Source organism: Tachypleus tridentatus, chromosome 13 (assembly GCF_004210375.1).
Source record: "Tachypleus tridentatus isolate NWPU-2018 chromosome 13, ASM421037v1, whole genome shotgun sequence".
Taxonomy (NCBI): Eukaryota; Metazoa; Arthropoda; class Merostomata; order Xiphosura; family Limulidae; genus Tachypleus; species Tachypleus tridentatus.
The window spans coordinates 150439847-150462507 of record NC_134837.1 but is presented as its reverse complement, the minus strand read 5'-3'; the positions used below and the strand labels follow the sequence as shown (position 1 = coordinate 150462507).

General features: G+C 33.1%; 1 protein-coding gene across 3 annotated transcripts in view; it reads left to right on the top strand.

The window, feature by feature from the left end:
* LOC143238031 (sodium/hydrogen exchanger 6-like) overlaps nucleotides 1-22661 on the top strand; it is an 83110-nt gene that overhangs the window by 19318 nt on the left and 41131 nt on the right. For all 3 annotated transcript variants that reach the window (XM_076477924.1, XM_076477923.1, XM_076477925.1), the window contains exons 3-7: nucleotides 3837-3914; nucleotides 4532-4608; nucleotides 15444-15541; nucleotides 16917-17022; nucleotides 21800-21944. In XM_076477924.1, the coding sequence (XP_076334039.1) occupies nucleotides 3837-3914; nucleotides 4532-4608; nucleotides 15444-15541; nucleotides 16917-17022; nucleotides 21800-21944 (504 nt within the window). The remainder of the gene's footprint in view (nucleotides 1-3836; nucleotides 3915-4531; nucleotides 4609-15443; nucleotides 15542-16916; nucleotides 17023-21799; nucleotides 21945-22661) is intronic.

Here is a 22661-nt window from a genome sequence, read left to right as displayed (position 1 = left end):
CATGCTTTGTCTTTATATAACAAGGATTTGAGCTTCTTAGTTCCTTCACCTGCCTATGACTCCTAATGTGTCATTTCTGGGGAGGTGTCCAGGCCTTCTTTCTCTTTAATATACATTGTCAAGTACAGTATGTTTTATCATTTATCTCCAGTCTCTTTTTATTCTATTCCTTCTCTTTGCAATGACCAGCTGTATGGTCAGTTTTAGTATTGCCTTAACTCCTTGGGTATGTATACCTTAACAACTACATACTTTGGATGACCATGCTATGGCATATTATCATTCTAACTTCCATTCTTAGGTTTGTGTAGTTTGTTGCTTCTCCCTTTGTGAGGATTGAACCCCATACTTTGGTTTTTGAGTATAGCATTTTTTGTTTTGTACAAGGTGATTTTTTTTTTAGTTTGGAATTCCTGAATCTCGAGCTCAAGATTAGGTCAACCCTGTTGCATAACCTCATTTGGCCTTCCTTTTCTCCCACACCTCCTTGTCCCCATCCCTCCCCTGCTTGATTCTGACCTCAAAAATGTTTGTAGCTTCTTATCAGTTTTTGGGGCAACTACCAGTCTAGGTGACTTTAGTTGATTGAGGCTCATGTCAGCTTGGAGGGACAACATTATGTATATGGAATTCCAACACTATGGTTTGGAATTTGATTCCACCTGGTTGATATGGCAGTTGGTTCAATGTGATGTTTCTTTACAATATACACATTCTTGTTTCATCAGGTATGATACAACAATGTTTTCAACTGCTTTGCCCAAATTTGAAGATATTTTCTTGCAAATCCTTAAGTTCTGAGGTGATTACGTTTTGTCTGGCCCTACTTGTAATTTCCCTCATCCTTGTGTTTGTTTCCTGCCAAAGTTTTTAAAAGGTGGTTTAGATTTGCTTTGGTCAAGGATGCCATCATAAAGGTAGGTCCCTATAGTTAGGGTCTTATTTCTGTCTGTATGTTGTTTTCTTGAAGTTAAGAGACCAGTGTTCTATCATTACTCAGTTGGTTCTTAGCCATTTATTAGTCCTTTTGGATTTTACCAGAGGGTTGTAATTAGATTTTGGTTGGGTTTCCTTTCTTGGTTTATGGAGGATAAGGTAGTTCTGTCAGATGCATTCCTCATTAATTTCCCCCTTGCATTCCAGTTTTTTAAACTGGATCTATAAGGGTTGTATGTTTTCATTCCAGGCTCCTTTTTTTGGACCTCTTCTCAGGATGGCCTGGGTTTTTATTCATCTTCTACCTTTCTAGGGACAGTCATTTTCACCATGGCAAGAATTGACTTTCACATAAGCAAATCAAGTTTGTTTGAGTTCTGGTTCACTTCCTTCCAGCTTTGTAGTGGTAGTCTTATCTGACTACTCATCTCTAGCTTTGTGCATATATAGGCAAGTGATTGCTCAGTTAAGTGACTTAGTCTACTGTGGACCACTGGTCATTTTGTTTTGGGCAACAGTCTTAATTCCTGTGCTGACATCTTATATTCTGGGTGCCTTGTATCTATTTGCAGATAGTTTCTCATTCCCAAGTTGGGGCTCTCCCTATGTGTTGGAGTACACACTACTTTATTTCTTGGAATCTTTCCCAGTTCCATTACCTTTATGATAGGATTTTCCAGTAGATTTGCCTGACTTGTGTCCTTTATTCAGATTAATGTTCTTTTTCCAACCATTATCTCTTTTTCACCTTATTCTGTCTTTAGCTACTCATTCTCATCATCCATCGTAGGACTTCTTTGGTGCCAGTACGTGGGCAATTTCCCATATCTATTAATGCTTATTATCTTCACTAAATGTCCATTTCTTGCTCTGAGGGATTTTATCATCTACTAGTTACCATCTTGTACTCCTCTGTGTTTGGTAAATATTTTATTCTTTTTCTTTGTAGGGTTTTTTCTTGCATGCATGAATCCCACTCTTTGGCAAATGATGCCTGACCAGATATACTTAGCCTTAAATCTGCATTGTATGACTTGTGTTCATATAACGTATCTTATGATCCTTGATTTTGAGGCTCTTCTTACTTTAGACCTGATGTACAATTTCAGATGCCACCAGGCGTTGATTGATTGACTGTTGACATGATCTCCATGATTTCCAATATACAATGCTATAACACAACCAGGTCCTGTTCTTCTCACTTTGGAGATGAGATGTTCAACACAACTGCTAGTAGGTATAACTTTCCAGACCATACACTTGTGGGCTAATGTGTGAGTGAGGAAGAGATAGCTATTAATCTATGATTTGTGGCACATGAGATTCTTCCTACTGCAAACCTGATGTACAATTCCAGACATTGCCAAGTGATGGTTGATCAACCCTGTTAATGTGACTGCTCTGTTTTTCAAAACAAGATATTGCAGTCACCCATTGCACTCTCCAGTGCTATGCTCAAAGATTTTCCAGCACGTTTACTTCCTTATAATGAAGTATTTGGAGTTCTCGTTACTTACTAGTTCTTAGCCACTAGGGTGATAGACCATGAATGTCTCTCCTCCTATGTATGTACAGTCCCACTCAGTTGAGTAGGATAGGCATTCTGTTAGCGTAGATGGCTTGATGCCATTCCTATAAGACTTCTTGCTCAATTACTAATTCTGCCAGGTGTTAGATGTAATAGTCTGGCTGAGGCACACTTATTCCTACTGGATGCTGGTTCCCAGTGGATCTGGTGTTGGTCAAAGCCATACCAGTCATGCAAGTACTCGTATGTGGATGGTTACCTTCCTCCTACCATGTACTATATAAATTCCCAGTGCTTTCAGATTTTGAACTGAAGATGAAACCCCATATAGTGTTCTTCTTACCATTTGCTGGATGTCAGTTCCTGATGAATCTGATATTGGTTGTAGTTGGATAAGACACAACTTTCCATATGTGTAAGGCAAGATATCCTCTTTCTGTCGTATGTTTATATAATATTGTAGAATATTAATATTCTATTCATTGGAAGGAAGGTATAATAAATTAATAATGCTGTTATTACATAGCAATTTCAGAGTGTCCTTATACTGCACTGTTTAAACTGTCTTCTTTACAGTCATGTATGTCTCAAAACACTTTTTTCTTTTCTTTATTTTTAAGTGTTTTTTTGCTAACTCTAAAAGTTATAAAATTTTGATTATTTTGAGGTTGACTATCCCTTCACCAGAGACTTTTTAAATATATATCTTTATTTTACTGTTTTATTTTCATACTTTATACTTGGATAATTTTCTTCTATATACCAGCATCCCAATGACTCAGCAGTGTATCTCTAGATGTATAGTGCTAAAAACCACATTGTGATACTCATGGTGGGCACAACTCAGATAATCCATTTTGTAGCTATGCATTAACTACAAACGTTCACATATCGCTTCTCGGTAGGTCAGTAATAAGTAAGAAGGATTTTAACTCTAGAAACTGGGTTACAGTACCTGTGGTGGGCATGGCACTGACAGTCTAAGTAGCTTTTTGCTTTCTACTCTTATTTACCTTCAACAATTCTCTTGTTTTACTTACCTAGTTAGGAAAAGTACATTAGTTGCACTGTTTGTATAAATAGTTATCAATTGCTATTCTTCCAGTGTTGTATGAGAATAAAATTTTTGTTTAGTTTGAAACCATCTTATTAAAAGGTTGAATAAAATCATGTTGTTTATACGTACATTCTTACTTATTTCTGTCTTTCTTTTAGACATAGCCACTGTTTAGTGGGCTTGTAATTTCATTAGTACATTTGCAGTTATGAGGTTTAGAATAACAGGAAATTGGTATATTAACAAAGTAATTATGCAAGAGTTATTTTATAAAATTCTTTCTTTTTTTTAATTATAATATCTTCTGTTTTACAGGCCACATTTGATCCTGAAATTTTCTTCAATATCATACTTCCACCAATAATTTTTAATGCTGGATATAGCTTGAAACGAGTAAGATTTTATGTGTTCATAGTTATATACATGTATACTTAGCCTTTGTTTCCTTTTTAATAAAGCAAGACTAATAAATCTTTTTTTAACATGTTTGATGCGTTTTTAAGGTAAAAAGGAACCATTATTTACTGTTGTTATCATAAAACCCTCTTAAAGTGAATGGTTGATAAATTGACTCATACCTCCTACTTTTTCTTTATTTTCAGTCTTTCTCTTTATATTCTTATTTCAATTTCAACCCGTTATTTTTGGCTTCAATAATATTAAGGAATTTGTTACAAGACTATCTCAAGATATGTTCAGTGAATGTCATCTTCCTTTTGGAAATAGTTTGAGACCAGTCAGCCCTTCTCATAACCTGTTTCTTATTAGTTATTAGACATTTTAAATATGTCTGAATGTAATAGATTAACACACACACACTAGTTTGATATTTAAAGGTAAAGTAATTTTCATATTATTAATGTTTTATTAAACAAAGTTTTTTTTAATGAGAAAAAAATGTATATAATTTGTCACATTTTATAAAAATTCAGTTTAATAAATGGTCATAAAATGTATGCCACATTATCATTATTTGACTCTCGTGAATGTGTTTTTCTTTTCATATTCAGCGTCACTTCTTCAGAAATTTGGGAGCCATTATGACATATGCATTTATTGGGACTACCATTTCTTGTTTTGTTGTGGGGTATGTATCAGTTTTAAAATGCATTTTCCATCTGGTCTGTAGTTGGCTTCTTATTCCTTTCACAAACAGAAAATGAGAAACATTTACTGTATTTTCAGTTTATAATGTAGACTTATCATGAAGTTCTATCACCCTAGTTAGTAGATACATTATTCAAATTTTCAGTGTATTTCAAATTTTTTTCCTAATATAGAACATCACTAAAGAAAACTATTTTCCATTTTTGATTTATCACAAGACTGGGTAAATCGTGAAGGATGTCATAGATGTCACTTCTCCATGAGGAGAGATAACTATAGCATAAAATACTAAATAGAAACAGTGGTCTACTCCAATGTCAAATTATGTGATAGCCCAAGGGTGTGACTTTTTTTTACTGCAGAGCAACCTTCAGTTACGTGGATAGCAGTGCATCTGAAGAGAAAGCTTCATGTATTTTCCAAAACAGTGTACTTACCCAACTTCACACAGTAGCTATTCCTCATTCATCAGCTGTTTAGATTTTTAGCATGCCACTAACGTTGAATTGTGTTCCATCTAAGTAATCATTGCTGCAATAGCTCTCCACCAATAGAACACATCCTCCATGCACAGTAGGATTCTCATAACCATTTTCACTCAAAAATCATTTTCTTTGGCACAGTTTTTAACAGATGCATTTTAAGTGCTCACTTTGTTTTTCTATTTTTGACTATCTTACCTCTATCTTATGCTATGCTTTTTTTTATTTCTTCATTCTTAAGTCTTCAAGATGATTTTAATGTCCTGGAAACTTAAGCTAAGGCTACCTGACACCAGTCCTTCCTTTCCTCCTTACTTTCGTGTCTCACAAAATCAGGAGTTCACTCCTGTTCCTTAACCCCATAAACTTGCCACTTTTTGTTTCTCATTCCATTACTGCATCTTGTTGTTCCCCCTCTTGCTGGGTTGGCTGTCAGTGACTTCTTTTTTTTGTACTCAGTTATCTCCAGCCCCATGGGAACGCTTCTATTTTTACTTGTAGATTTTTGGACATCTTTCAGCTGCTTGGTGACTCATTCAGATTCTTACACATTAACCAAATTTCAACAGGTCATGGATAAAAGGCTATGTCATTGCAATTGTTGACTTGTATTCAACATCTTATGGAACTACTATTTTATAAATTTATCTCCTTACATTTAGTATCAAACTGTAGATTATAATTCAATTTTTAAACTTAAAAGTAAACATTAAACAAACAAACCAAAACATTGATATTCCTGTGTTATCTAATTTGAATCAGTATTGCATTCAACAAACCACACATTTGTGATGTCAAAATACAAAGTCTGTTTTGTATGAATTAGGAACTCAAATTATTTATATTGAAAAGATAAAATATAAAATTAAAAACCTTTAATATTTTCTATTTGCTGAATTATTACTATATTTAGTAAACTAAACACAGTGACTATTCTCACCTCTTTCTATTATTGGAAAGTCTTTTGCATACACTTAATTTTATATTTGACACATGAATAACCAATCAGAAGATCAGTATGTCACATTGGTTATTTTTCTCAGTCCATTTTCAAATATAATCATTCCTTTTCTTTCTTTCTAAACAAACCTTCAACCTGGCAAGTTGAATCTTTAACCTGTTTGAGGTTTTTCAGACACAACTAGCTTAATTATTAAACTTGATAAATTAAAATGGAATTTTATGGTATTGATGAAGTAATTTATGATTTGTTGATTCTTTGAATGGGTTTTTCAAACCTAAGAAAAAAAATTGTTTCACATCTTCCACGTGCGAACATATATTGAGGCTTAGCAAGCTATGACAAGCAGCAAGTGAATACAAGTCATAACTGGAAATGAATTGTATAATTTATTTCTTTATTTACTGATCTATGTTTTAAAAAATAAGTGTAAGAACTTGTTGGTAAATAGTAATCTATATACATGTACAATTTATAATATTTGAGTCGACTGTATTTTACCAAATACAAATCCACTAAAATACAGCCAAAATAGGTCACTTTGAAAACCTAAGTCAGTTTTATATTATTAGACATGGTAATATGAGTGCACATGTTGTGTCATTGTAACTTCTGTATTGTTAGTGAGGTACAGATGAAAGGTCAATATATTAAAAATAATAAACCTATATAAACGTAGAATGTTTACTTAAGAATTTAGTTTAAATATTTGTCATTGTTTTATAATATGTAGTCATTCTGGACTGAAAAAAGCATAATTTATATTCATTTCTTAATTTTATATTGTGGTTACCAGATCAGTCAAATTGACAGAATCCATACAGAGATTAATTAGTGAAAATAACATAATATAAAGTTTTTAACAAATGTTTGATAAAACTAGCTGAACATTATAAGGATTTTGCATGTGAAATTTGAAAAATTTCTAATGCATAAGTATTTTTAATCTTAAAGTGAAAATGACTTTGCATGTTAGATAGGCAACATGTGAAAATAAAAAAAAAAAAAGGCACGAGAAAAACACTGCTTAACAAACCTTTAGACTTAATTTAAAATGTTTTGTGTATGAAAGCCCTGTAATATTTACTGATGATCTGCAAAATTCATGAACATGTACTTACTAATTTAAAAGTAATTGCATAAAAACTAACAAATACAGAATTATGAACTGTTCCAGGGACTGAGCACTTACTGAAAGGGTGAATTTTCTTTCCACTTTTTATCTCTGTTGGTCATGCCTGCTTTTCCTGTTTCTTTTCCTTTCCAATTTGACTGTATATTTTATGCCTTAAGATCATTGTGATCTCTTGAACATGATCCTTTGAGTCCATTCTTGCCCTCTTCAGTAATTTATTCCTCTTTTTGTTCTCTAAAAGACCAGATCTTAGCATTCTTTCACTGACCTTTTCTCTCTCAACCACTGTTTTGTGGTGCCTCAGTTCAAGATGTGGTAGTTTGTTATTCACTGTTAACCATTTTCTCTTCAACTGTGGATGATCAAGGTTGACTTTTTCTGTTTTCTTTGTACTCCTGTTTCCCTTGTTTTGTTTACCATGTTAAGGTATATCAGTTTCAAGCTTTGCTTCCTAGCATCAGTTTTGCTCCTTTTGTGTTCAGTGAGTTGAAAGAGCATTTATTTGTCACATCTATAGTCACAGAATTTAGTTTCATAATTATGTGAATAACTGTCCTTTAATTACCTCTTTTTTGTCTACATAACTTCTCCAAGTGATGGCTTATCTGGGCTTAATGGTCAAATTTTGGGAGTTATTCCTGACTGTGACTCAGTACTTTGTCTACCTCAGTCTTTTGCAATTACCTTAGGTTTAGCTTTCCACCATTCCCTTACAGGTCATGAATCACTTAGTCACCTCAATTCTCCCCACTCTTGTACTTCCTGCCCAAGAATTTATCACTTTGTAATTGAATATCTTGGACATCTTATCCCTTTGGGTTGCATGTGGCTTCTTCAATGGTCTTTAATTCTGAAAAACAGAAAAACAGGTGGAAAAATATCATCTTCTGTACCTTTCTTGTGATGCTGTTTTATTTTAGTGGCTGCATCATGCTAAAACTGTGGTAAGTATCCCACTGCCACCATTCTTGTCAAGGTTGCTTTCTATTCACCAAAACATATTTTATGGATTGGGGCACATTTCTGGTTTGGCCTCCTGTGGAATGTACATTTCATGTCAATGTTCTGTAGCTCATGACTGCCCATTGACCTGTTTCCACAACCTATCTCTTTGTGTGGATCACTTGGTTATGATTCACTCCAAAAATTCTATTATGATACCTCACCCAAAATCTCTAGTTGGTGATACCCTTATGATCTCATATTTTTGCTCTCTTCACCTTTTCCCATGTGTCTTGGAATTTTGTTGACATTTCTTAGATTTTTGAATGGCTGACTTGGTTTTACTGTTTGATATCCAGGGCATCTCTTCCTCTTGGTCACTATTGCTCCAACTTTATACATTCTCTCTCTCTCTCTCACCTAGAATTGTTATTCTTTTATTTTCATACATAGAATTTATCTGGTTTCTTGCTCAAGCCAGGTCTTTCTAGTTGCCATTTTATTTAGCCTTTTGTATTTTCCTTTTATTCTATCCCTATTAATTAATGTGGCATCTTTTTTCTTTCTGGTTCATCTGCCATTTTATCACAAAGTTATTGTATTTTTGCACTTTGTCTTACAGATATTCCTTGATTTCATTCCATGACTATTAATTTCTTTTTACGAATTTGCCCCCTTAAGGTGGATTGCTGTATGTGATGAGGGGATCTCCAAGAGAAGGTTCTTTACAGGGATCTGAACATTCACCCATATGAGTGCTATGCTTGGTGACCCATGGAGGGGAGGAGAGGATTCTGTTAGTTTAGGGGTCCAACCCCAACATACCATTTTGGCCTTGAATTCCTGTTGATGGGTAGCCTTGGGATGTCCCCTTAGTGTCATTCATTGTTTTTGTGGTGCTAGAATCAACTGAGTACCAATGTCAGATGTTCTCATTGAGTGTTGTGGGCATTGTATCTGATGCTGGTGTTTGGGTATAGTGCTCACAAAACCTTGGCATTGCTGCAATGTCTGTGTTTGGCACTGTAGTCTCCCATTGTAGAGCTCCATGGTGGGTGGGGTCAGCGGGTACTCAATATTCCTCTTTAATATTGGTACCCCAATCAATGAAAAAATAGAAGTGCAAAGAAAAATAGATTATTGGAAAATGTCCATGCATGGACAACTTGTACAGTCACTATCACAGTTGTATTCCACATCCAGATTTTTCATTCAGCTCTCATTATCTGAGAAATCCTTTGGGTAGGTGTTCCCTTATTTCATTCAAAAGGGATTAGAAGAGCTGGTTCCCTCAAGTCATTAAGGAAGTTGTGCTCTGGAGCATTTTGGTGGAAACATCTACATAACGCACCAAACTCCTGAATTTGAAGGCCAATAGGGATATACCCATTGAGGTTACTCCCCATGCTACTTTGAATTTCTCAAGAGGAATTATTGTTGAGAGGGATATAAAGAACATTTCCAAATTGGAGGTCCATGTTGATTTCTCCAGCCAAGGTGTTTCTTCAGTGCACTGTATCACTCAGAAGGATGGAATTATCTGCCTACAGATGTTCTTCTTTTGACATTTACATTACCATTCCCACCTGCCACTATCAAGGTAGGCTACTTGAACTGCAAAGTACAGCCATATGTTCCAAACTCTCTATGCTTCTAGTGTCAGCAGTTCAGTCATTCAAAAGCATTTTGCATGGTTCTTTGACATACTCATTGTGGTGGCAAAGACCATGACACCTAAAGAAGAATAGGTGAACTGGAACCTCACTATTAACTGTAGTGGTTCTCACCCTATTTTACTTTCATTCTTGTCCTAAGTGTGTGGAGGACAAAGAGGTGTAACATTTAAAAACAGTGAACAGTATTTCTTACCCAAATACTTGGAAGTTACTGTCCCTAACTTCATCTAGGACATATGGTACTGCACTACATTCCCCAACTACAGTGGGAGTACAGATAGATCTTTCTGTTCATTTGACAGAATTGTTTTCCAATCATGTTAAGAGTCAATACCCACTTCTATCTTTCTTCCTACCCTTCCTTCCAGTTGCTCCCCAGATCCACCTCTTTTGGCTCCTGCTTGTGGTGTTTGCTCGGATCCATCTCCTTCTTGAGTTTGAAGATGCAGAACGATTATTTGTTTGCATCCTCATTTGCTAGAATCTATGTCCACTGACAGAGACCTGCCCACATGACCTAGAGCAGATATCCTTCTACTGAAGATAAGTGATGTGGTCAAAAAACAGGACTCCAACCACTTGTTCTCCACCTACATAAAAATTGCCACTTTGATACAGTGGAACTATTGAGATTTCAGTTCTAATGTGGATGACATTAAGACTGATTTTTTGTCATCCTGTTTGTTCTCCTTACAGGAAATATTTTTGAAACTTTATACAGTCACCTTTTGGCAGTTTTTTATCCTTACCACAGCATTTCACCTATGGTTGTCTTCCTTCCTCAGTGGGCTGTGATTTTTCAGAACAGATGGTCTGTCATTCTTTTTTGCCTTTGTATCCAGGTGTAGCTGACTAAACTGGGTCTGTCCTTGGATGACACTGCTGTCTCCACTGGTCAGCTCACCCCACAATGGCTTATTACTGTTCCCACCTGTGATCTGTCATTGAGTTATTTGAGGAAGACAGATACTCCCAATTTGAAGTACTGTCTTCTATTTACCAAAGATCTTTTGAACCATCCTTTTATTCGCATTTATACAGATGGTTCGAAATCAGGCAAGTTTGTGGGTTCTGCCGTGGCTTTTTGTGGTTTGGTGGTTGCACACAGAATCCCCTCCTCAGTTTGTTTTCACTGCTAAGTTGTATGTCATTTCTCTTGTTTTCAGTCATGTAGAAGCTATGAATTATACCAGTTGTGCTGTTTATACAGACTTCTTTATCTCTCTACTGGCCCTAGAATTGCTTCAAGTTAGTTCTCTTCCTGTTCTCATTGATATTCAGAATTGACTAGCTAATTTTTCTTTTACTTTTCTTTCTATCTAGATTTTCTGGATACCAGGCCACATTGGTATGTGTTAGAATGAGCTTGCTGATGCAGCAGCTAAGTCTGTCTGTTCTACTATCACTGCTGTGCCTGCCCCCTATATGTACCACAGTCCTGTATTCAAGGCTTGGTTATGTGCTAGTTAGAAGTCAATTTGGAGCGACCAATGTGATAACAAGCTTTTCCAGATCAAACTCTGTTGCTTTTTGTCCATCTTGTTTTCATAAGAATTGGAGGAAGTTGTCCTACCTAATATATATTGTACATTTGTTAGTTTTTCATTGTTTTCTTTTATCTGGAACTGTGCTACAATGTGAGGCTATTGTGACATTCAAGTCACAAAACCTAACATTTTGCTGTCATATCATTGTTATGACTAAAATGGTGCCATCATTCATACATTTTTTCTGTGGATTTCCCCCTGACATCAGACAATGTCATTGGTAATGGTGACACTGTCCACCTTGCTTGTGTTTAAATTTTAAATTTGTAAAGGCCATTGAACTTTTTCACATATCTGAAATATTTAATCCAAATTTTGGTCATTGTTTTGTATTAACTTGATTTCTTTTAACCTTTTATTATTTTTTTTTACGAGTTGTTTGGTGCAGATAGAAAAATTGCTTTGTGCCAATAATCATCAAACAACCAACCAACTTAAGACTTGGGTGACTTTGGAAGGAACTGCACCTTTCCTCTCATATCTTCTGTTGATCTTTGCCCTCTATTATTGTGTTGATTCTGCTTGCCTTTAGGTTTAGTGTGAGCAGTCATATGTTACTGGGTGCACATGGCTCCATTTTGTGGTTCCCATCATCATGTATTCTCTCCATGAGACTCCTTTTCCTTCAGGTGTTTTCTATTCTGTATTTACCAGATGGTCTTGTCAGCTTATCTGCATCATTCTCTCTTCACTGGATAGAGATATTCACAGGCTGTTTCACATCTCATCACTTTAAATATGACTGACTCTCTGGCCTCTCATATCTGATGACCTTTGAATGATCTTCCCAGCTGGAATATGGACTTCCACTAACATCTTTGTCTCATGATATTGCTTATCTCCAACTACCATTTTCCAGTCTCTTCACTGTCTTTTATTTTTATTTTCTTACATGTTTATACTGTACTCCTATTCAATTGTTGGAACTCATCCAGTGGCTGGTGTTGCATCTTGAGGTATACTTCCATAAATTTGCATTGAGTCAGAGGTAATGGAAAGTATTAAGCTCATTAACCCTGACTTTTAAATTGCACACTTCTGATGGGATTTTCCACAAAACCACTATAGTGTTATATTTCATTATGTTTCAGACCATACCTTCCACAAACTCTTGGAAAAAATCAGAACCGACTTAGTGTTTGCCACTTCCCTGGCCCACATATGGTTGTCCTCAAATTAGACTTTATGGTTGTCAAGTGCATTTTCTCTGGTGATTTATAACTTATCATTGGTTATGTCTGGTTAAGCTGAGGCACCTCTGTTTTCCCAGTGTATATCCTTTCCCTCTGGACTTTGAGTTGAGCACAGTAGACCCATGTCCATCTTAGTTGTTAGCTTTTGGGATGGTTAACTTGAAGAGTTCCTCAACATTTGTGTTCTCCCCCCCCCCCAGAAAGATTTTGATTGGGAAGTAAGGCAAGGATAAACATGTCAGTGTAGTGGATGCTACCTTTTATGTAATATGTCAATTTCTTAGTAGTTTTGACAACTAGATTGTGGGGAAGGGTTCTCATGCAACAGGAAGGGATTCAGTCCACACTTCTGTATGTAAGGTGAATAAATTGTACAACAGAACACATACTAAACCATAGTCTCTGGCCCTACCTACCCTACACCTCATGTCCAATTGAGCTGTTGTATTTTTTTTCATCCACTCCTGCAACACATTGGCTCATACCACACATGAAATGGATGTTTTCTTCAGCAAGTGTTACTCCTTTATTAAGCTCCCTAGTGTGGGATTTTAGCTACTTTGTGTGGAAACGTACATGATTACTGAAGTTAATTTTTCTTTAAAAATGTAATTCCAACAGATACTCACCACCTTGCACATCTTCTCACCCTTTCTTCTCACTACTGGTGCACATTATTTATGCCATTTTTAAGAAGAGGTAATTTTGTGTGCAATAAGTGATTATGGGGATCGTCTTCATGGTAAAAAGATGTTGCCTTCTTATTGGTAGAAGGCTATTGTTGTCATAATTACATCATACACTAGTGCATATCACATCATAAACATTCATTAGATGGAATGTAATTTGAGGCTAGTAACTTGTGCAAAATCCCAAAGGCTGTTGTATGAGGAATAGCTACTGTGTGGAGAGATGAGGATGTTTATCAAAAATATATTTTAATGTAAGGATAAATGTTAACATGTTTTCTTTCCATAAGATATTGATTGCAATATATTTTTACTTTTTCATATAGACTGCTGTACTTATAAGGTTACACTGTACTTGTGTTTGCTAAACTTCAGGTGTACAGATTGAGATACTTTGCTGTACATTGCATTTTGAAATTATAGTGCAACAGACTGTCTTTACACAAGTGTTAGCCATGGAAACTCTTCTAGTAACATATGCAAAATCCCAAAGGCAGTTGTATGAGGAATAGCTACTGTGTGAAGAGATGAGGATGTTTATCAAAAATATATTTTAATCTAAGGATAAATGTTACCATGTTTTCTTTCCATAAGATATTTATTGCAATATATTTACTTTTTCATATAGACTGCTATACTTATGAGGTTATACTGTACTTGTGTTTGCTAAAGTTCAGGTGTACAGATTGAGATACTTTGCTGTATATTGCATTTTGAAATTATAGTGCAACAGACTGCCTTATCACAGGTTTTAGCCATGGAAACTCTTCTATGCACTTTTGTGAGCTATAATATACTTGTGAAAGAATGTGGACACATGAAGACCTTTATCTCCAGTGAAATGCAAGTGTGAATCTTGACCTCATTTTAATAAAGATGGTTATTAATTCAGAATTATAATGAAAGAAACTTTCTTCAGTTGGCAAGTTCAGATTTTAAAGATTATAAAGTTTTAGTCTATGGCATTGAGTTTTCATAAGACAAAAGTTACGAAACCAGTACCAAATCATTCTTTTCTGAAAAGTTAGTTATGTGTGGAGAAAATATGGCTCAGTAAAATATCCAACAAACTCTCTTGTTTCTACAGTTTGTGTAGGCTACTTAGAAAATTGGGGCAATCTGAGAATGTCACTTATATTTTTAAACAATAAATTTTGTGGAAATTTGATTGGTTAATTTATTGGTGTTGATTGACTAAATTATTTCTTTGCACCTTCTTGAGGTAAGGTGAAATTAATTGTATGTGCTATGCTGTTTTAAACTGACGTTTGACATTTTAATTCGTTTCACTGTTATGAAACTTAAGCTTTTGTTTAATACACACACAAAGAAAAAAGTTATTGAAAATTGGTGTTATGTTGGAAAAACCATTATTAAATATTTTAGAGAAAGGGGTACTGATGTAAAGTACATTTATGCCACACTATGAATTAAATTTACAATTTGTTTCATATGCTTAAAGACATAGAAAGCATTACTTTCAAGAAACTAATTGGTGAATGGCATGAACATAAGGCACAGATTGTAAAACTTAAAGGAAAAAAAGTTGATAATTACATTATGACTAGAGAAAGGGCACGCTCTTTTGTATTAAGTCTTTGGGATATAGTTATGAGTAAACTCAACACAGAAAAATCTTTCCTTATAAATTTGTTATAGTTTTAGAAGTTTGAAGTGCAGTTTAGTTTGTGGATCATAATTTGTTTCCAATTTTTCAACAAAATATATATGTTCTTGCTAAAGAAAAATTAATTTTAAATTATTTATTTGCCTGTATTGCAGTAATACTAATGGCAGGTATGGAGTTTACAAAATGTTTTACCCTAAAATGATTAAAATTTTCATATGGCATGCAGTTACATTACTGTAAAAAATGTGATTATTCTGATGTATTTAGAGAATAGTTATTTTCTATGATGTATTTTGTACAATGCAAATGGAATTAATGGTATTTCTATCTATTGGTTTTATTTATTCAAATGTCCACAAAGCTGTAATGCAATTACAACAAAACATAATTTCTAAATGTTGGTTATAGTCATTGTTCTTTTGTCTAGTTACTTGTGTTTATGCTGTGACATAAAATATCAAAAATTGGTTTATCCTTTTTTTATATACTTGTATTTATGTATGTGATCTCAGTAATATAAATTTTCTTTTTTATAAGTATAATTTTTTATTATTTTCTAGAATTGTTATCTATGCTTTTATCCAGCTTATGCCACACTTAGAATTTAGCTTTACTGATTGTCTGTATTTTGGTGCCATAATTTCAGCCACTGATCCAGGTTAGTAGTCTGATTTCTATTTTTGTTTTTTTAAATTTTACGTACAGCAAACTAAATTTGTAAAAGTATCTTAAGCCAGATATAACATAAGTTAAACATGTTAACTGAGATTCTTGGCATCATCTGCAGCAAGTACAAATACATTTCTGTTTTCAGTTTAAACATCAGCAATAATGCATGTATAACATGTAATCTTCACATTTTTGTACTTATGTGTATTATGAGCACATAAAAACAAACGCTAAACATCTGTGTGTGACTTCCAAGCAGTGAATGAGTTAAAATTATACTTTGTAGAGTATATCACTCATTTCTTTGAAATTAAATAATTTTGTGTTAGTTTTATTATGCTGTTATTTTTGGTGTTATTTCAGTCTTATAAGAAATGGTCAATATATTATAATTTGATATAACATTAAATTAGTGCACTAGTAAAAAACTGACAAAACAAGGCACAGAAATTTTCTAACTCATAACTAAGGTTAACTCATTAAAATCATTAATTATTAGGTTTTGTTAAATGTTTACTAATTTTTTGAGTTATTTCAATATATTTTAATCATGCTTGAATAATTATTTAATTGCTATCTTCTTTGCTGTAGCACATGAAAGCTCTTTACATCTCATAAGTTGTCATTAGCACAGCAAATTTGTTGTATTAAAATGTTGATGAAAATAGTGTGTATTTTGACACATATTCTATTGAACTCAAACAAGCCCAAACAAAAAATCAAATCAAAGATACTAAATTAAAAGGATCCCCAGGGTACAGGCAATAATTTGGGACATTAAATATAGCCTTGTGTTTGAAGGTCACTACAGAAGTAGGATCCACATTGTGGTGGGGACACACCATCTATCAGTCTCAATCTCCATTTGCCAATCTTGCACGAATAAATTTATAAAAGTAAAATCATCAAAAGAAGAAATTATTAAAGGAAGATGTATTAATACCTTTCAAACAAAACCAACAAAATTCTGATAGCATTACAATACAAATGTTAATTCTAATTAAATGTTGCATTGAAAGTGATGTATCACAGCTACTATTTATTTGATTGGATAAGAAAAACATGCTGCTATACACAATTTGTAATCAAAAATAAAACCTGTGTTTGAGCTTTTTTTTTTTTCATGAATATTTACATAGATTGATGCACATTGTTCTGGGCCAGCAAAATATATAACATTTATTCTTAAAATGTAGTTACAAAATGATTTTGTATACCTAATTTATTAGCTCTAAATTTACAATAGTAATTGCTTTGAAAAAATTTAAAATCATTTAGGAGAAAAACAGTTATGTAGCTGATATTGTTCATAAAACCAGTGAAAAAAATTACATTGTTAAATGTGTTTATTGGTGTTTTGACAGTAACTGTGTTGGCTCTTCTGAGTGATCTCCATGTTGATGTAAATCTCTATGCTCTTGTGTTTGGTGAGAGCATACTGAATGATGCTGTTGCCATTGTGTTGTCAGGGTGAGTGGTAAACTTTTAATAGTAATAAACATATTTCAAGTTCTGCTGCATAATTCTGATTAATGTGTTCTATTTTTTAATTGTTTTCTTTCCTAATACCAGGAACTTTTGTATTTGTTATTGAATAATTCACTCTGTATGGTGGATGTAAATTTTTATGGGCTTCTTAACCCTCTCAACCCTGGTATCTTTTACTGTTTATAACACAAGGTTTTAGTGTTGTAAATTCAAATTTTTATTAAGCTACTTTTTGTTTGTTATGCCAATTAGTATAGCATAAAATCTTAGCTAATAATCCATATTCTAATGGTATACAAGTTTTAAGTTCTTAATTTGATAAAGCAATATTTTAAATCCTGAATTTCGTCTAATGTGACTTGACATGTTTCTTTGGTATTTTTTAGTCTATTTTACCACCTTCCCCAAGAAACTACAAAATTAACTTTTTTTAATTTTTTTAAAAAAAAGGTTTTTTTACAAATCGCCCAAAGATTTTCAATTGGATTTAAATCCGGGAAGTTTCCAGGCCAGTCCAGCACCTTTATTCCCGTTGTAGTCATAACATTCTTCACAAGTTTCGATGTGTGGCACGGAGCCAGATCTTGCTGAAAAATGCCAGATCCATCTGGAAATCTTTTTCAATTCTGGAATAACTCTTCTCTGCAAAACTTCGATGTACTGTGGTCCTCGCATCATACCTTCTACGATATGTAAGCCTCCGACACCATAGTAGCTGAAAAAGCCCCAAAACAACATCAAGGGATGTTTTATGAACTGATTGATGTGAGATTCTCAAAGTTTCTCACCTGGAGATCTGCAAACATGTAGACTTCTTTGACCCTGTACGAAGAAATGAGTCTTGTCACTGAATAACACCTCCCTCCATTGTTCTTGCATTCAGTTCTTGTATTTCACACCCCATTGATACCATTTTTTCTTAATTGAGTTGGTAAAAAGGTTTTTTGACTGGTCTCCTTGCCCTTCTAACGCAATTTTGAATGACGTAATATTTCTCAATTTCATCATATGTCCCAAAAATAGATTGACTGTACTGCAAAACACAGCTAATGATGCCGTCTGTATGCAAAAATGACTATTAAAGGAAATCAGCAGGTCCAGTGAGCCTATACTGGTTGCCATGCTAAAAATATTGTGAAATAACCATTTGTTTCAATTAATTTGCACAAGGGTGTATGTTTAAGAAAATTGTTCAATTCATTGCATTTCAGCTATCTTTGTTCTTTATTCCATTATCTGAAGGTGGTAACACCTATTTGGCTCTTGGGAGGTACAGTTTTAATTCTTCATGTTGTATATGAAGACAGTAATCTATGTACTTCAGTGGTATATCTGGTTGTATCTCAAAGCTGCAACCTTTGTTCTTAAATCGAAATAACCAGTCATGCGATTAATGTTACTCACTCTGAATATATGTTACCTTTAAAGTGAGGAATGTTAGCTATCTTGTAGAAATTTTCCTTGAATACAGATTGGAGAAAGAGAACAGATCTATTTTAGTAAAAGCAACAGTCCATTATATGAGCAAGTGTTTTTGTTTTCCATTATATTAAAGATTGTGCTTTTGTTTTTACATTGTCCAGTGTGTATTTCATCCTAATAAACTCGGGTATTGAAAGAAACTTTGTTACTCCATAAGAGATGTTTTACAAACTCTATTTGCTCTGGGAATGTCAAATATTTTATCTCACTGTTAGCATTCATCAGTTAGTTTGTGTTTACTGGTGGACGTTTTAGTGTTTTTTGATGGAATACACATTTTATTTGCTTGTTATTTTTATTGCAACAAAATCAATTAAGTCCTTTACAATAGTAGTTGCATATAATTCTGTACAGAAAAACAAGTAAGTTAACTTTAAAAACAAATGGTATAATCTTCTGTATATTATTTTTATTCTGTTACTGGATTCTTAGTTATTAGCTTTATTTAAATACTATGGTAAGAACTGTGGAAACACAAACTAAATTTCCAGAAAAATAACTAAATCTACTTACAATACACAATTTGAAATAATGCTTTCTGTAATTATCTCATTTATGTATTCACTTGCCCAGTATTTAGCACACAACTAACTATGAATTTGAAAACCTAAAAGATTATTTAATGAAAATTAAACTATTAAATGTTTTTGGGCTTGTAGTAAAATAAAATTTTAGGTGGTAAGTAAACTAGGTCATTTTAAGAGACATTATTTAAATTGTGCACATTATAACTAGCACTTGATTATTTGTAAGAATTTTTAATGTACAAGATTTAATAGTTTTTGCTTTATCTGTTAGAGTAGCTCTAAGTCTACAAATAATGCTTGGTCAGATGGTTGAGGCACTCGACTCATAATCTGAGGGTCATGGGTTCAAATCCCCATCACTCCAAACATGATTGTACTTTCAGCCATAGGGGCATTATGTGATGGTCAATCCCACATTTCATTGGTAAGAGTAGCCCAAGAGTTTGTAGTGGGTGGTGATAACAAGCTGCCTTCTCTAGTTTTACTCAACAAAATTAGGGACAGCTAGTGCAGACAGCCCTTGTGTAGTTTTGCACAAATTTTAAACAACAACAACAAACAAAACAAATATTTGTTAGTAATAACAGTATTTAAAAAAACTGGTGAGATCAATGACAAAAGATTATCGGACTTAATGTTCAGTTAGTGTCTCTTATTCAAATACATATGGAAAAAAAATGACACTAGTTTTAGATGAACGTGATTAACAGAATAGCATTGTTGACTTGTGCATATCTTGTAGAAAACAAATTTGAATGTACAAATACAATAACTGTAAAAAAACTAATTCATATTAGACCACACCAACTATAAGAGAATTTCACAATGATTATTATTCCCTTTGAATATATGTTTTTGCATTTTCTAATAAAGAACAAGGAGTATACTGCAGAAACAAATAAAATGACTTTTTTGTCCCAATTTACTATGATACCAAATGCAGTTTTGAGTGTTCAAACTAGTTAACAAAAAAAAAAACATCTGCATGTTTTATGGTAATTTATGATATTAAAATGGGGATCAAAGATAGGTTTTCTTTGTTCTTTTATCTAATTCTAATTAGGTAAAAGAAATACTGTGAATATTATGTAAGAGGTGAATATGGATTATTTGGGGTGTTTTCATTGATAAGGACTTGTCAACTAACCAAGAGTAAAACAAAATACTAAATTTCTTTATCACATTTGTGTATTCAAAATCCTTTTTAACACAACAGCTACCACTCTATATGAATAAATGTCTACAATTTTCTTTTAACATGAAATTGGTATAAAATATTTCACCTATGTATTTCAATGAGATATTACTTGAATAGTAGTTCTGATAATAAATTTTCAATGCTGATCTTGCCAGTTTTTTTTATGAAAGTCTACACCAAATTTGTTGGTTTTTCTGTATGAATACAACTATTTAGCTTCAATGACACATAATCATACATTGACTGTGGGCTTTGTTAGTTAGTGTATAAAATAATCTTTTGAGTATGTTATTAAATAAGTTTTTAATTATAAGGTTATTTAAGAATGTATCACTACTTTATGCAGATGTACACCTTGAGCTTCTATACAAAAGCACAACAGTTACAGTAAACTATCACTTTACTGATGTTGTGCTAATTAGTGCCTCTATCATGTTGGGGACAGGAATGTTAACTTCAAGAGATAAGTTTCATCTTTCTTACCTCCAAATGGTAGTACCTTATTTTCCTTTTTTTTTCATTTTTGTTTTAATCTGTTTGTTTTTCATATTCTCATTTTAACTTGGGAGAGCACTCACCTTTCCACAACTATCTGCAGGCATTAAGGGTGATATAGAAGTGGGACATTGTGGGCTTGAGCACCCTCACCTAATTCTCCTAATTTCTAAATTTCTAATCTTCTTATGTGAGACAAGTGAATTGGAGGGTAAGACTAATAGATGGTGTTTCCCCACTCCAATGAGTGTCCTACTTTTTCAGCTACCTCCAAAACATAGGATATATTTTATAATTCCATGCTGTAGCTTGTACCCTAGGATCCTTTTTAAAAATGTGCAGCATACTTTGTTTAATTTTGTTTCGTTTATGGTTTAAAAATTTATGGTTATAATTGAGAGGTTGATATTTGATATTTTTAACAGTCCTTCCTCGTGATTTTGTTTACTTATGTGGCTTCATTTAGATGCAATTATTTGATTTCACTATAAAAAATATATACGTGTAAAAATAATAATAATGCAAATTGTTCCACGTAAGTATTTTCTTGCCTTCTATTACTTGTTCTCCTATAATTTCGAACTAAACTCTCATTTTCTGGTTAATTATTTATATAAAAAAAAAATGGTCATTATATTTGATTTACCCATTTCCAGTACTTTGTCTTTGAAACAAACATTAATAATCACAATCATGAAAAAAATTGGTCAATTTTTTCTGTTATATAAGTATTTTCAGATCTGTTTATTTTATTATTTGTCATTTAAAGTTCAATCATATTTTATTTGTGTATAGTTAAAGATGTGTATTCGAGTCATACTTGTGTAACTTCCTCCTCATTCAAGAAAGTCTTATCTAAGTTTTCACAATCTTCTTCAATGTTTGGATTAATTCTTCTGAAAGTGTCATAATCAGTTTTATAACACTGTCTATATTACTCACTTTTTTGCCTAATGCTAAATCTAAATGTAAAAATGCTAAATAATTAAAATACATATTAGCATTCGTAATGCTTCATGGTTACACATATCAAAGAAATATTTTTCTATGTTTATAGAGCAATTAACAGCTATGAAGAATTATATGGAACTCAGTCTGGAGGGTTTGAAGTTCAAGCTTGTTTCAAATCGGTGGGAAACTTTATTTACATCTTTCTTTGCTCATTTTTGATTGGATCAGTGACAGGATGCTGTACAGCTTTGATATCCTTTTGGTGTTTTAGTGAAAATGAAAATATTAAATTTACTTGTAATTATATTTTAGTTATGTCCACACAATCTTCACATACATGTATGTAAGTGAAGTGTATTGTTATAATTGAAACTATTTTTGATATGTACATTTTCATATTAAATTGTGTTTAAAAAAATTATCAGTATTTTAAGGATTGAATTGTTATTAATAAAAACAAAGCCTTTAAATGTTTCATAATTGTTTATTAGAAGGTGATCTTGCAGGAAAATAAACAGGCTTTTATACTTGAATTTAATTTAAGATTGAGTCTTAATAGAATATATACTGTCAAAATATTTACCATTTATTGCATGTGTATATAACATAAATATAGCTGTTTACTAGAAACAAATTTCTTACAAAGAAATAAGAAAACAAACTCGTATTTTATTTTTAAAATTATCATTGTACCAGCTTCTATGTTTTAGGGCTACTCCTCAGCTCCATTTAAAAGATAAGATAAAAATCACTGTTTACCTGAATTGGATTATTGTATATCAGAAAACAAAACAGTACAGTTGTGAAAGAGTGTTCAGTAATTAACACTTGTTTTATTTCTCTCAGGTGAAATATCTTAAATTGAGCTTTATTTTCAAATGAGTGAATTCTTTATCAAAATAACTTTTGAAACACTGTGAGCTTGGTTATCAGTTTAGTGAAATTGAATATTTAACACCCCATGACAG